A 14448-nucleotide genomic window follows, 5' to 3' on the forward strand; every position below is an offset into this window, starting at 1 on the left:
AAGCTGAAGTCAGTCGGAAAAAACAGAATGCATTCAATTGTTGGAGAAAGGCGCTCCTGTTGTGGCCATGGTAACAATTCCAGTATAACAAAGTGAAAAAAAAAGGTGATGCATACTAAAAATTTCCCAAGTAATTTAACCATTTATTACCAAGCCACAATGTTTGGAAGATGGTTTAGCTTGCTTCACCAAACACACAGATTACTTATTCACTCTCAGCCGATTTCTGGATGGGGCTGAATTATGTTGACTATAGCTATTGTCAGATGGAAAGAGGAAAAACAAAAGTTCTTCTATCGTTATGTTCAGTGCCAAAGATATTCTGAAGACCTTCATGGGGATTAACAGTTCATTGTGGTATAAACAGCGTGCGATATTGAACTACAATGCTGCACTTCATAACAAAAGACCTGGGTATAGAGTTTCTACTTCAGTGCAATCATTAAACTGGGCACAAACTATGGTTGAAATTGCACTGCTTTTCCAATGAAGTCATGGTGCCAAGTTGATTAACATGATCAGACATGTAAAATCTTCCCATGACCAGTGTAATTGAATAAAACCATTGTCTTAAATTACACCAACATATTGCAGGTCTTATGAGGAAAGGTTGAGGGAGCTAGGGCTTTTCTCATTGGAGCGAAGGAGGATAAGAGGTTAATTAATTGAGGTGTATAAGATGATGAGAGGGATAGATAGAGTGGACATTCAGCGACTTTTTCCTCAGGTGGATGTAGCTGTTACAAGAGGGCATAACTATAAGGTTCATGGTGGAAGATATAGGAGGGATATCCGAGGTAGGTTCTTTATTCAGAGAGTGGTTGGTGCATGGAACACACTCCCAGCTATGGTAGTGGAGTCGGACACTTTAGGAACTTTCAAGCGGTTATTGGATAGGCATATGGAGTGCACTAGAATGATTGTGAGGAAGTGGATTTGATCTTAGTTTCAGACTAGTTCGGCACAACATCGTAGGCTGAAGGGCCTGTACTGTGCTGTACAGTTCTATGTTCTGTGTTCTTCAATGCATTCAACAATAGTCTTTGGTACACCTAATAGTGGTAACCTGGTGCAGTTGTATCAAGACAGTCAAAAATGAATTTTTTACCTGGGAGTCACCCGATTTTAAATCACCGATTTTAAATCACTGGAAAAAAATACTGAAACATTTAGTAATTTAATTGGTATCAGCTTATTAGTAAATTAAATATTCTTTAATTTGTAAAAACTTTAAAATTCTGCCTGCTGGTGCCTGAGCACCTAAGAAACAAGCTTAATTAATCAATGGAAGCTCGACTCATTATTTTGAAAAGGAGCTTGGTGGCAGCACCAGCTCCCAGTGCAATATTTTGAAATCAACGTTAAAATTGCAGAAACCCAACTGACATTCGCCTTAACTTGCGTTTAACTTTTGCAATCTTCGTTGCTGGTTGGAGTTGATTTCCACCAGATTATTTGCGGATTTTCACTAATGCCAGCTATTGCAAAATATGTTTTGTATGGTTTACATTTAACTTGTAACAACATTGTTGAAAAAGGTTTAAATATACAAGAAAAGGGAACAAGCAGTCCCAAAAGAAACACACAGTATAAAACATAATGAAAACTGAGACATATAGGTAACATATATACAGATTTGAGGCCCGTTGGCTTTAGGCCCCAGTAGCTGATTCTCCCGACTGCATTGTTCCACTATTTACATTTGGCCCCGTGGTATTAGAACATGCCAGGGGCTTGTTTGGGGTCACCAAGGTGCGCCCTCTTGTCTTTGCCTGCGCCTTCTGGGTTCTCACCTCTTCGGTGCCCCTTAGCCCCTCTGTCCTGCTTTCCCTGTGTTCTGGTTGGTGTTTTCCACCTTGCCCCCCCCCCCCCCCCCCCCCCCCCCCCCCCCCCCCCCCCATTGGTTGCTGGTCATGAACAGGTTGGTGAATTGCTTTCATGTATTGCGGAAGCCTCCTCCGAATGTCTAATGGCGAATTTTATATTTGTTAATTTGACGAATTCGGCCAGTCTGCGGCCTTGAGTTGTGCTGTTGATGTTCAGCCGAGCAGGAGCTTCTGGCAGGCAATCTGGAAGGCTAAGGCTATGGCATCTGCCTCTCTCCCCGTAAAGAGTTCAGGTTGTTCTGGTACCCCGCAGACCGCCACTTGTGGGCACGGCTCCAACCTCACCCCACAACCCTGGACATGACCTCGAAAAAGGTACGCTTACCCAGTGATCAGAGGCTGAATGCCCTTGGCTGCTGAAGTTTCCCGACTGGAAGGGAACATTCCTGCCTGGTGATTGCCACGCAATGCCCGTTCTCCAACGCGGCCTTCAGGACCCGCGACAACGCAGAATTGCCAAGCAGAAACTTATAGCCAAGTTCCGCACACATGAGTGCGGCCTCAACCGAGACCTGGGATTCATGTCGCATTACATTCATCCCCCACCATCTGGCCTGGGCTTGCAAAATCCTACCAACTGTCCTGGCTTGAGACAATTCACACCTCTTTAACCTGGGGTTACCCCTCTCTCTGGATCTGTAAAGACTTAATTACCTGCAATTGCTCGCATTCAAAGAATTGGGTTGATTCTTTGACTTTGTCTATATATATATGTGTCAGGAACCTACCTCTTCATTCACCTGAGGAAGGAGCTGCGCTCCGAAAGCTAGTGTTTGAAACAAACCTGTTAGACTTTAACCTGGTGTTGTAAGACTTCTTACTGTATTAATTTTTTGTGATTCATGAACCAGGACACCTAAATTTCTCCGTATCTCATGCTGCAATAATTTCTCCCCATTTCAATATATTGCTTTTCCATTTTTCCTGCCAAAGTGGGCAAGTTCACATTTTTCAACATTGTCCATCCTTGCCTCATTTTAACTCACTCAGTTAACCTATCTATATCCCATCAGAGAATCCTTTATCCTCCTTATCTCTCCTTTTCCTGCTCTGACTGTGACGTCGTCCCACAGTCCAACAATATAAATCTGACTCCATTTCCAGTCCTCTCTAGCTTTGACAAAGAGTCATCCAGACACAAAACATTAGCTCCCTTTTCTCTCCACAAATGCTGTCAGACTCGGGATTGTCCAGTATTTTCTGTTTCGCTTTAGTTACACTTTTCCATTTTGATTACTAGTAGAAATTCTTGCCAGCTGTTCCCAGCTTTCTTTCGCACACTAATATCTTGCTCATTTTGCTCAGTCATTCTTTGTAGCTTTTTCCAGTCTGTCCAATCTTTTGACCTGCTACTAACATTTGTGGAACTTTGTGCTTTTTCTTTCAATTTGATACTATCTTTAACTGCCTTTGTTAGCCCCAGATGGTGTGTTTCTTCCATTTCGTTATCTTTGACTGTGCCGTTGTTGAATATTATGAAATATCTCCTTAAATGTTTACCATTCATCTTCTTACCCATTCTTCAATCTAATTTCCCAGTTCACTTAGCCAGCACTTCCTCCATGCTCATAGAATTTCCATTATTGAATTTTTTAAAACTAGTTTAAGAGCCGATCTTTTCTCCCTCAAACTGAATGCGAAATTCAGTCAAGTTATGTTCACTGCTACCAAGGATTGCCTTGCCTCTGCGGTCAATAATTAATCCTGACTTGTTGCACATTACCAGATAGAACTGAAGACTTGAGCTCCATAACATACATATTCCTCGCGCCAGTCTGTTTCAGTACAGCTACAACACTAACATCTACCCTGCAATGATTGAAGTTGCCCAGGAATGTCTTGTACGCAAAAAGCAGGAAAAATGCAATCCCACGTTTGTCTCCTCTTGATAATTGTGTTAGAAGAGGGCATCAATCGTATTATCAAGCAGCACTTGCTTAGCAATAACCTGCTCACTGAAGTTCAGTTTGTGTACTGCCAGGTTCATTCAGCTTCTCACCTCGTTAGAGCCTTGGTTTGAACAAGAAGAAAATAACTGAACTCCAGAGGTGCTCTTGCCATCATAGAATCCCTACAGTGCAGAAAGAGGGCCATTTGGTTCACTGCGCCACATCCTAGCCCCGTAACCCTCCCTAACCTTTGAGCGCCCAACATCAATTTTAGCATGACCACTCCACCCAACCGGCACATGTTTGGACTGTGGGAGGAAACCCACATTGAGGAGTCACCCAAGGTCTGAATCGAAGCTGGGTCCCTGGTGCTGAAAGGCAACAGTGCTAACCACTGCCACGCTGCGATTTGTAGCCATGACCCCAGAACACTAACCTAAGCCTCTGGATTATTAGTCCAACAAGATTACCACTACACCATCATCTGCATTTGACCACGAAAGGCATCAAGGACTCCGAGCAAAACTGGAGTCCAGGAGAATCAGGGGGTAAACTCTTCGCTGGTTGGATATACACCGAGCACAAAGGTTGTGGCTGATGGAGGCCAATGAACTCAGTTCAAGGACATCACTACAGGAGTACCTCAAGGTAGTGTCCCAGGCCCAACCATTTTCAGCTCCTTCATCAATGACCTTCCTTCCATCATAAAGTCAGAAGTGAGGATGCTCACTTATGCTTGCATAATGTTCAGCACCAGCCGCAACTCCTCAGATACAGAAGCAGTCCGTCCAAACGTAACAAGACCTGGACAATCTCCAGACGTGCACTGAAAAGTTACATTCGTGCCACACAAGTGCCAGACAACAACCATCTCCAATAAGAGAGAATCTAACCATCGTGCCTTGACATTCAGCACATTAGCACAGTTGCTTCACAGCTCCAGAGTCCCAGGTTCAATTCCTGGCTTGGGTCACTGTCTGTGCGGAGTCTGCAGTTCTCCCCATGTCTGCGTTGGTTTCCTCCGGGTACCCCGGTTTCCTCCCTCAGTCCAAAGATGTGCAGGTTAGGTGGATCGGCCATGCAAAATTGTCCTTAGTGTCCAAAAAGATGGGGTGGGGTTACTGAGTTATGGGGATAGGGTGGAGGGGTGGACTTAGGTAGGGTGCTCTTTCCATGGGCTGGTGCAGACTCGATGGGCCAAATGGCCTCCTTCTGCACTGTAAATTCTGTTCAAAGGCATCACCGTTGCTGAGTCCCTTGCTGCTAACATCCTGAGATTTATGATTGACCAGAAACTGAACTAGATTATCCATATACATACTGTGGCTACAAATGCAGTTCAGCGGCTAATCAACAAGGTGTACCGTCTGTGCGGAGTCTGCACGTTCTCCCCGTGTGTGCGTGGGTTTCCACCGGGTGCTCCGGTTTCCTCCCACAGTCCAAAGATGTGCAGGTTAGGTGGGTTGACCATGCTAAATTGCCCTTAGTGTCCAAAATTGCCCTTAGTGTTGGGTGGTGTTACTGGGTTATGGGGATAGGGTAGGGGTTTGGGCTTGGGTAGGGTACTTTTTCCAAGAGCCGGTGCAGACTCGATGTGCCAAATGGCCTCCTTCTGCACTGTAAATTCTATGACTTCCTCTAGCTCTGTCATGCATCAGTATATTCCATTTGGTAGCCCTTTACATATCGGCCAATCTGATTGGAGTAGTCAGAGGAATGTCAGAAGCTGCAGAGGACAAGAGCATAAGTTCCAGATGTTCAGGGCTCGGTAAAGTTAGGGCCTGAGGGAAAGGAGGAAAGGTGAGGTTTCGATATTGGGGGGGGGGGGGGGGGGGGGGCGGGAAGAGAGAGAAAGGCGGACGGTAGCTGCTAATGGAGATGATCACCAGATGGTCACTAACTTCCCTGATTTGTCTCAGCCACTGTCCTGCTCTCTCTTCCTCTGTGAGCTGCAGGTTCCTGCTCAAAGCATGCAAATTGTTTCGGAACAGAAATCATGCTTCCAAATATATTGTGAACCTACCTGTTCCTATCCCTGTTGAAGATGTTGAGTTTTCTCCCCTGTTTGGACCTTCAGCCATTACATTGACATCCGTTCCCAGATTTCTGATGCTCTGCAAGAAATACAGGCCAAGAATTTTAGGTTGAAGGAGCTTCCCTTATCATCTGAAGAGTCAGCAACAAACACATTCCTGCCAATAGTTACTGCCCACAAACATTTGATGCTCCAATGTGCATTGACTGACTGGAGATAGGACTTTTGCCCCCTCACTTGCAGTCCTGTCACGAATTGGCTGGAAGCTCTCTCGTTCCCGGGATGTCAAAAGCTGCAGTGGACAGGACTGGGACTGCATGCAGCATGACTGTAAAATGTAATTGTCCCCGGGTGGGAAGGCCCAAGAAAGGCAGAGGGGTGCAGAGTGTCAGTGGAGAAGCCTGACATCAAAAAGGGGGCCGCTGATGGACGTGCCCCCTCATCAGCACACCCCATCTTCCCTCAAAGGCCTGAATCTGGTTAATTTTCAGCCTCCCCACTGCCTCAGAGCACCTGTAGCCAGCCTGAACACCGAGGCTGGTGGGGAAATGCTCTGTAAGTGGCGGCCTGAACTGGGGAGGAGGGGGGCGGGGGGGGGGGGGGGGGGGGCGGGGAGGGGAGCTCGTCTGGCCAAGCATTAAAGTACAGAGAGTCTTGGGGGTTGCAAATTTGGAGGAAGGCTATCGAATAAATATTATGCTCCCCCTCCCCCACTCACAAACCAGCTAATGGGGAAATGTAAAATTGTGCCCATAATATAAAAAATATTAATGAGGGGTCAGACAGAAATATAAAAATGAGAAGAAACACAGGTTCCTTGTTAAACTTTTTTCAAAATACATTTAGAATACCCAATTCATTTTTTCCAATTAAGGGGCAATTTAGCGTGGCCAATCCACCTACCCTGCACATCTTTGGGTTGTGGGGGTGAAATCCACGCAAACACGGGGAGAATGTGCAAACTCCACATGGACAGTGACCCAGAGCCGGGACCGAACCTGGGACCTCGGCGCCGTGAGGCAGTAGTGCTAACCACTGCGCCACCGTGCTGCCCCTGGTTCATTGTTAAACCTGACACAAGTCCATCCTCCCCAATCATACAACAGCTGAGATCGAACATTTCCCGAGTGTCACTATCAACTCTTCACCCTCTGGGGAGGCAGTGATCCAGTGATATTGTCACTGGACTATGAATCCAGAGACCCAGGGTTATGCTCTGGGGACCTAGGTTGGAATCGATGGTGGAATTTGAAGTCAATAAATATCTGGAGTTAAAAGTCTAATGATGACCATGAAACCATTGTCGATTGTCGTGAAACCCCACCTGGTTCACGAATGTCCTTTAGGAAGGAAATTTGTCATCATTACCTGGTCTGACTTGCATGTGACTCCCGACCCACAGACTCTTAAATGCTCTAAGGGATGAACAATAAATCCTGGCTCAGCCAGCAACACCCACATCCCATCAACAAAGAAAAAAAACATCAGGCATGACACAAACAAGTTGCCTACTGAAATCCAGTGGGACTCACTGATCTCCACAGTTCCACGTGAAGTGATTTATTTTGGTGGGATTTCCCCCCCCCCCCGTGATTTACGGGGGGAAAAAACAGAGTCCCTTTTAAGACATGGACAGTAGAGTTTGGATAAACTTCACACAGGTTAGAAAATATATGGGCAGAAAATTTAAAGGAGAGAACTACAGCACCTGAGAAAAACCACTATTAATATCATCAACTAATAAAAAGACTGAGTGAAGGCATGGGACCTTTGGAGGTGTGGGGTGGAATTGATTGGTCAGCAGTTTAGGGAGAATAAGGTCAAAGGTTCAGGAAGTGTGTCTCCTGGAGAAAAGGATCTCAGGATAGGAATCTCCAGCCCTCCCAAGTAGATGGAGATTTGAATGGCTCACTGCATCCACGATAGTGGAGCCCGCCTCGGGACGGATAGAAAAGACGTCCTCTTAGAGAACATGAAGGCAGCACGAGGCAGCACGGTAGCATGGTGGTTAGCACAAATGCTTCACAGCTCCAGGGTCCCAGGTTCGATTCCCGGCTGGGTCACTGTCTGTGTGGAGTCTGCACGTCCTCCCCGTGTGTGCGTGGGTTTCCTCCGGGTGCTCCGGTTTCCTCCCACAGTCCAAAGATGTGCTGGTTAGGTGGATTGGCCATGCTAAATTGCCCGTAGTGTCCTAAAAAAAAGTAAGGTTAAGGGGGGGTTGTTGGGTTACGGGTATAGGGTGGATATGTGGGTTTGAGTAGGGTTATCATTGCTCGGCACAACATCGAGGGCCGAAGGGCCTGTTCTGTGCTGTACTGTTCTATGTTCTATGAAGGAAGAATAGAGAAACAAGGGCAAAGATTCAAGTTCAGGGCTGGGACAGGGGGCACTTTAGAGGAAGCTCCACCCCGATGGGCTACAGGAAGGATCGAGGCAGCTAATTGGATGGCGTTGACCTTCGTGATAAAGGAGTCCATGAATTTCTCACACTACTTGTTGGAGGTGAAGATGGAGGAACGGGGCGAAGAAGATAATTTCCTGGAAAGAAAATTGAGTTAACTTGGCATTTAATTGTAATCCTGGAAGAACGAACAGTTTTAGCAGAAGCAATGGTTACCACAGCTGCCTCACAGTGCCAGGAACCCGGGAGAGCTGGGGACCACCTTGGCCAGAGCCCAACCAGCTGGGGGCCTCCAATGACCTGGGTCACCCCCCCAGGTGCCGTTATGCATGGTCAACATTTGTGTGAACCAGTGCTAAACAGCACCATGGTAGGGTCTTCCAGGTGCAGTCGTTTGTTCCTAGGCGTTGGGAGAATCCGGTGCTGACATATTTAAGTGAGCATTGTAAATCAGGATCCCGCCCAATGAGGGCAAGATCCATATTGCGATGTCTTGCAAGATCTCATTAGATCTTGTGGGGCAGCCCGAGCTTTGCAAACGTCGTGAGAGGCGTATCAAGAGATTTAACAGCCTCATCGCCTCAATGGGATGAATGGCCTGTTTCTGTACTTTAGGGCTTCTATTAGTTGGACGTGACAAGGACATTCGGTCGGGCCCAATATGAAATAAAGAGTACAATTTTCAGGGTGTGCAGCTGCTACTTGTTTATGTGCATAACTCATTGAAGGTGACAGAACAGGTTGAGAGGGCTTTTAATAAAGCACACAGTATCCCAGGCTTCATTAATTGGGTATAAAGTACAAGAGCAAGGAGGGTATGTTGAATTTGTATAAGTTCGGTCAGCTGGAGTTGTATGCCCATATCAGTCACCAAACTTGAGGAAGAATGTGAAGGCATTGGAGAAAGTGCCGAAAAGATTAATCAGAATGGCTCCAGGGATGAGGAAGCAGCTGTGAAGGTACTTTCGACAAGTTGGGACTGTTTTTGTTAGAGAAAGGGGTAGTAGAGCTGGAGGAGGTTATCAACATAGGAGGGCCAAGGCTATGAATAGATTTGAAATTACAGATGATAATTTGAAAATTGAAGTGTCATGAAAATGGAAGTTAATATAGGTCAGTAAGAAAGAATGTGGGGTGGGATTCTCCGACCCCCCGCCGGGTGTGAATCCCGCCCCCGCTGGCTGCCAAATTCTCCGGCGCCGGGGTTTTGGTAGGGGCGGGAATCGCACCGCGCTGGTCGGCGGCCGCTAGCAGCGGCCCCCGCCCCCCCCCACTGATTCTCCAGCCAGCGATGGGCTGAGTCGCTGCTCGTTTTCGGCCGGTCCCGCCGGCGTATGTTACGACAGGTACTGACCGACGGGACCTGGCTCCGCGGGTGGCCTCCAGGGTCCTCGCGGGGGGAGGGGGTGCAGGGGATCTGGCCCTGGGGGGTGCCCCCATGGTGGCCATGGTGGCCCTGCCGTGATCGGAGCCCACTGTGCCGTGGGGGCACTTTATTCCTCCGTGCCGGCTGGTGTAACAGTCCGCGATGGCAGGCGCAGAGGTGAACCCCCCTGCGCACGCGCTGGGAAGACATCAGCACACGCTGGCGCTCCCGCGCATACGCCCACTTGCGCCGGCCGGCGGAGGCCCTTGGGTGCCGGTTAGGGTGGCGCCAAGCCACTTCCACGCTGGCCGGCGCAGCGCAAACCACCGGCGGCGGCCTAGCCCCTGAAGGTGCGGAGTGGTTGCCCATCCCGGCGGTTTCCGAAGAATTCCCGCCAGTGATATGAGTTAGGACATGGGCAGCAGAGCTTTGGAGGAAGTTTACTTTGTGGATGGCAGAATATTGGAGGCTGACCAGGACAGTATAAGAATATTCTGATCTAGACAGGCAAAGGCATGGATGAGGGTTTCAATTAATGAACTGATGGAGTCGATTGATGTTACTGAGGTGGAAATCGGTGATTTCAGTAATGGCTCAGATAGATGACTGCAAGATAATCTCGGGGTCAAGAAAGATTGCGAGCAATCTGGTTCAACTTCAGACAATTTCCAGGGATCGGTATGATTGGTAGTCACCAGGAAGAATAATTGGTTACCATCAGGAATTAATGAGCACAGAGGGTTACGGTGAATGGGACTTAGTGCGAGTTAAGACATGGACAGTGGAGTTTGGATGAACTTCACAGAGGTTAGAAAATATATGGACAGAAATTTTATAGGAGAGAATGACAGCACGTGAGAGAAACATCTGTTAACATCAGGAAGTGTGCCGCAAATCTCACGGGAGGCATATCAAGAGATTTAACGGCCTCATCGACTCAATGGGCTGAATGGCCTCCTTCCATACTGTAGGGATTCTATTAGAGGATCTGAATAGGATTCTCCAGTCCTCCCAAATAGATGGAAATTTGAATGGCTCACCGCATCCACGGGGCGAGAACCTGCCTCGGGAGGGATAGAAAACCCATCCTCTGAGGGGGAATGAAGGGAGTGGAGAGAAACAAGACAAGGATTCAAGTTCAGGGCTGGGACAGAGGGCACTTTAGAGGAAGCTCCACCCCGATGGGTGAGAGGAAGGATCGAGGCAACTAATTGGATGGTGTTGATCTTGGTGATAAAGGAGTCCATTAATTTCTCACACTTATTGTCAGAGGTGAAGATGGAGGAGATAGAGGAAAGGGGCGAAGAAGAGAAAATTGACAAAATTGGCGTTTTGTGATAATTCTTCCAGGATTATCACAAAACGCCAATTTTGTCAATTTTCTCTTCTTCGCCCCTTTCCTCTATCTCCTCCATCTTCACCTCTGACAATAAGTGTGAGAAATTAATGGACTCCTTTATCACCAGTTTTAGCAGAAGCAGTGGTTACCACTGCTGTCTCACAGCACTAGGAACCTGGGTTCAACTCTGGCCTTGGTGACTGTGTGGAGTTTGCGCATTCTCCCGGTGTCTATGTGGGTTTCCTCCGGGTGCTCCAGTTTCCTCCCATAGTCCAAAAATGTGCTGATTAGGATTAGCCATGCTAAATTGTCCCATGGCATCCAAAGATGTACAAGTTTGGTGGAATGAAAAGATCAATGTGCACGGTTACAGGGATAGGGTGGAGGGTGAACTTAGTAGAATGTTCTTTTGGGGGGTCTGTGCAGATTCGAAAGGCTGAACGGCCTCTTTCTGTACTGTAGAGATTTTATGGTTCTATGGAACCAGTGTTTCATGTGGTCCAGCGAAATGTGACCATTAATCAGTTGTCGCCCATTTCCTTTCAAATGTGCATCTCTTGTACTTAAGGGGACATACACCAAGGCTGTGCTGTAGGAATGGCCAGAGTGAGAGAGTAATTATTTTACCGCCACCTGGGCCTTCAAAGCTGGATGTTGAGGGTGGAGTGGAATAATTCAGGAGCTGCAGAATTGTTGTTAGAAACAGTGTCATGTGAGAGTACCTTTAAGAAATGGATGTTTAAGTAATGTACATTTAAGAAATGGAGCAGCTCACATTACTGAAGTGATGTCAGAGGGTGGGGGAAGCTCACTTCTGCTTTTTCTGTTTTTAGTTTCAGTTTGAGAAAGCAGCTAAAAAGTGCCTGGCTGCTTTGCTGTGAGCTGTTTTGAAAGGAGAAAGCCTGTTTTGAGAAAAGAGCTTGGGTGTGTCTGTGTTTTCAGTAAGCTGGGTCTGCTGTGATCTCTGCCATGAAAGACTATCTCTGAATCATTTGGATGATTTAAACTCATAATAGTAATGTATTTAACCTGATGTGTTTCTGTTTAAAGGTGTTAAGTCTTTTGGAGGTTTGAAGGAACATTTTGAGGGATTATTTAGTGTTGTATTATTTTAAGTAAGGGGTGTTAAGGGATCCAATGTTTATTTAAGAAGGTTAAGTTGAATTCATGGAATAAACATTCTTTTGTGTTTAAAACCCACATGTCCATAATTGTAATACCACACCCGGAGACCAAGCTGTGTGCTTCAAAAGCAACAATACATTAAAGGGAGAGGTTGGTTGAACTCCATGATACATTTTGGGGTTCCGAAAACGCCGCTCCCATAACAACAGCGTCAAAAGCATTAGCTGGGATTTTGACAGTGCAACTGAAAATCAATTGGGGGATGAGTTATTTCCAGGCCCAGATAATGAAGGAGATATGGTTGGGTCTTGAAAAAGGGTGTTGGTGGAAAATGATACAAGGAAATGATGAGAGATAGCATTATCTGAGATTTAAACTAAGGGAGTAACGAGGTCACCTGAGGATGCAAGTTCACGGGGTCGGTCGCAAGAATGGCGTTTACTAGAGGGAGAGATTTAGGGAGGATAGAGAACTCAGAGGAGTGAAAGTATGTGGCAGAGAGAGAAAAAATGCTGGAAACAGTTAAGTTTGATGACCAATCCAGAACGAGGTATGGAGGTGAAACATTAGCCCCATTTTCCTCTCCCCAGAGGCACTGTGTATTCCCAACATGTTTCTAATACTATTATTCATCCCTATTTCTGACTCCATACTGTTTTACTTGGTTTGTGTTCTTACCATTTCAGAACACACTGGGAAGCTGAAGTTAGCTTTGTATCTAATGTTGGTTGTGGGAATATGTTCCCTGCTGTTATGGCCCCCTGGGCTAGTGTGTGGTCAATTCCAGCTCTATTTGACCTGGAGTTGCAATACAATTGAATTAAACAATAATTCCGAGAAAAATACCCAAAGTCTTTGGCCCTTAGTTGCCCAATAATTACAGTCACTAGGTTTGTAAATTTAAACATAATTACTTGTTATTTATAACACGAACTATAATGAAGAATGCAGCAAATACAATTGACTAACTATTATCTAATTCCTAATCTTTCCTCACTTTAACTTGCCCCCATTCTACAGACACACACACATACGCACACAACAAATAAGCACAGAGGGGAAGAGCGAAGTGAAAATAATAAGGATGAAAGGAAAAAGATAAGAGTGTCTGTTTCAGATGGTTGTTTCTGGCACCTTTTTTCCCCCCAAACTTTGCTTTCAGTTCGAAGTTTTCACTGTAGATTCATTCAGGTCTCTGCAGTTTTCGAAATATGGCAGCTCTTCTGGAGAGCACACGAGGGAGAGGGAGCATGTCCTTCCCTTTTAGCGGCTAGGATTCAAACTATGCTTTCCTTTGGTCTCTGAAAATCATCCCACTCAGGCAGGATCCAACCACCACCTGTTACCTGACAGAACAGCCTTTAGGCCAATTCATTGGCCACCAGCCAATCAATTGAACCGAGTCCCACCCCTTCTCTTGGGTGCCACAAAGTCTGAGTTTTGCTGTCCAAAGCTAGCAAGGTGTTCTCTTTTGTAAATTTTGGATTCCCCATTTCCCCTGCTCAACTTAAAGATATATGTCTATTAAGCATCCATGGATCAAAATGATAACAGCAAAAAATAAAGAAAGGAATCAACAGGAAGGACCCTTACACTGTTTGCTTTGACTGGTATTGATCTGTTCCTGTATGGTGTATTAAAGAAAGAACAAGAAAAATTACAGCACAGGAACAGGCCCTTCGGCCCTCCAAGCTTGCGCCGATCCAGATCCTCTATCTAAAACTGTTGCTTATTTTCTAAGGATGTATCCCTCTGCTCCCTGCCCATTAATATATCTGTCTAGATACATCTTAAATGACGCTATAGTGCCCGCCTCTACCACCTCCGCCGGCAATACGTTCCAGGCACCCACCACCCTCTGCGTAAAGAACTTTCCACGCATATCTCCCTTAAACTTCTCATCATAAACTTGTGACCCCGAGTAATTGAGTAACTCTGGGTAAAAAACTTTTTGCTATCCACCCTGTCTATACCTCTCATGATTTTGTAGACCTCAATGAGGACCCCCCTCAACCTCTGTCTTTCTAATGAAAATAATCCTAATCTACTCAACCTCTCTTCATATTGTTCTGTTCTAGTATAGTGTATTGCTCTGTTCCTGTATAGTGTATTCTTGTATGGACCAAAGATGTGCTGGTTAGATGGATTGGCCATGCTGAATTACCCCTCAGTGTCCAAAGATGTGCAGGATAGGTGGTTTGGACATGATCAATGGGGGGTAGGGCGTGCAGAAAGGCCTACTTCTGCACTGTTGGGATTCTATGAATCTAGGGTGTGCCACTGTGACTAACGAAACAGACAGAAACACTCAGCCAGTGTTTAATGTTCACAGCCCCCAGCATTAAAAATTGAGAATGTGGAAAGGTAATGAAGCTGTGTTCTGTTTTCACTGCCTGACAATACTCCA

At 46.1% G+C, this 14448-nt stretch overlaps 1 protein-coding gene across 2 annotated transcripts in view; it reads right to left on the reverse strand.

The window, feature by feature from the left end:
- The window catches only part of LOC119967861 (NACHT, LRR and PYD domains-containing protein 3-like), an 84275-nt gene that overhangs the window by 56398 nt on the left and 13429 nt on the right, over positions 1 to 14448 (reverse strand). For both annotated transcript variants that reach the window (XM_038800909.1, XM_038800908.1), the window contains exon 3: positions 5799 to 5889. In XM_038800909.1, the coding sequence (XP_038656837.1) occupies positions 5799 to 5856 (58 nt within the window). In that variant the 5' untranslated portion in view covers positions 5857 to 5889. The remainder of the gene's footprint in view (positions 1 to 5798; positions 5890 to 14448) is intronic.

This window comes from Scyliorhinus canicula, chromosome 6 (assembly GCF_902713615.1).
Source record: "Scyliorhinus canicula chromosome 6, sScyCan1.1, whole genome shotgun sequence".
NCBI lineage: Eukaryota > Metazoa > Chordata > Chondrichthyes > Carcharhiniformes > Scyliorhinidae > Scyliorhinus > Scyliorhinus canicula.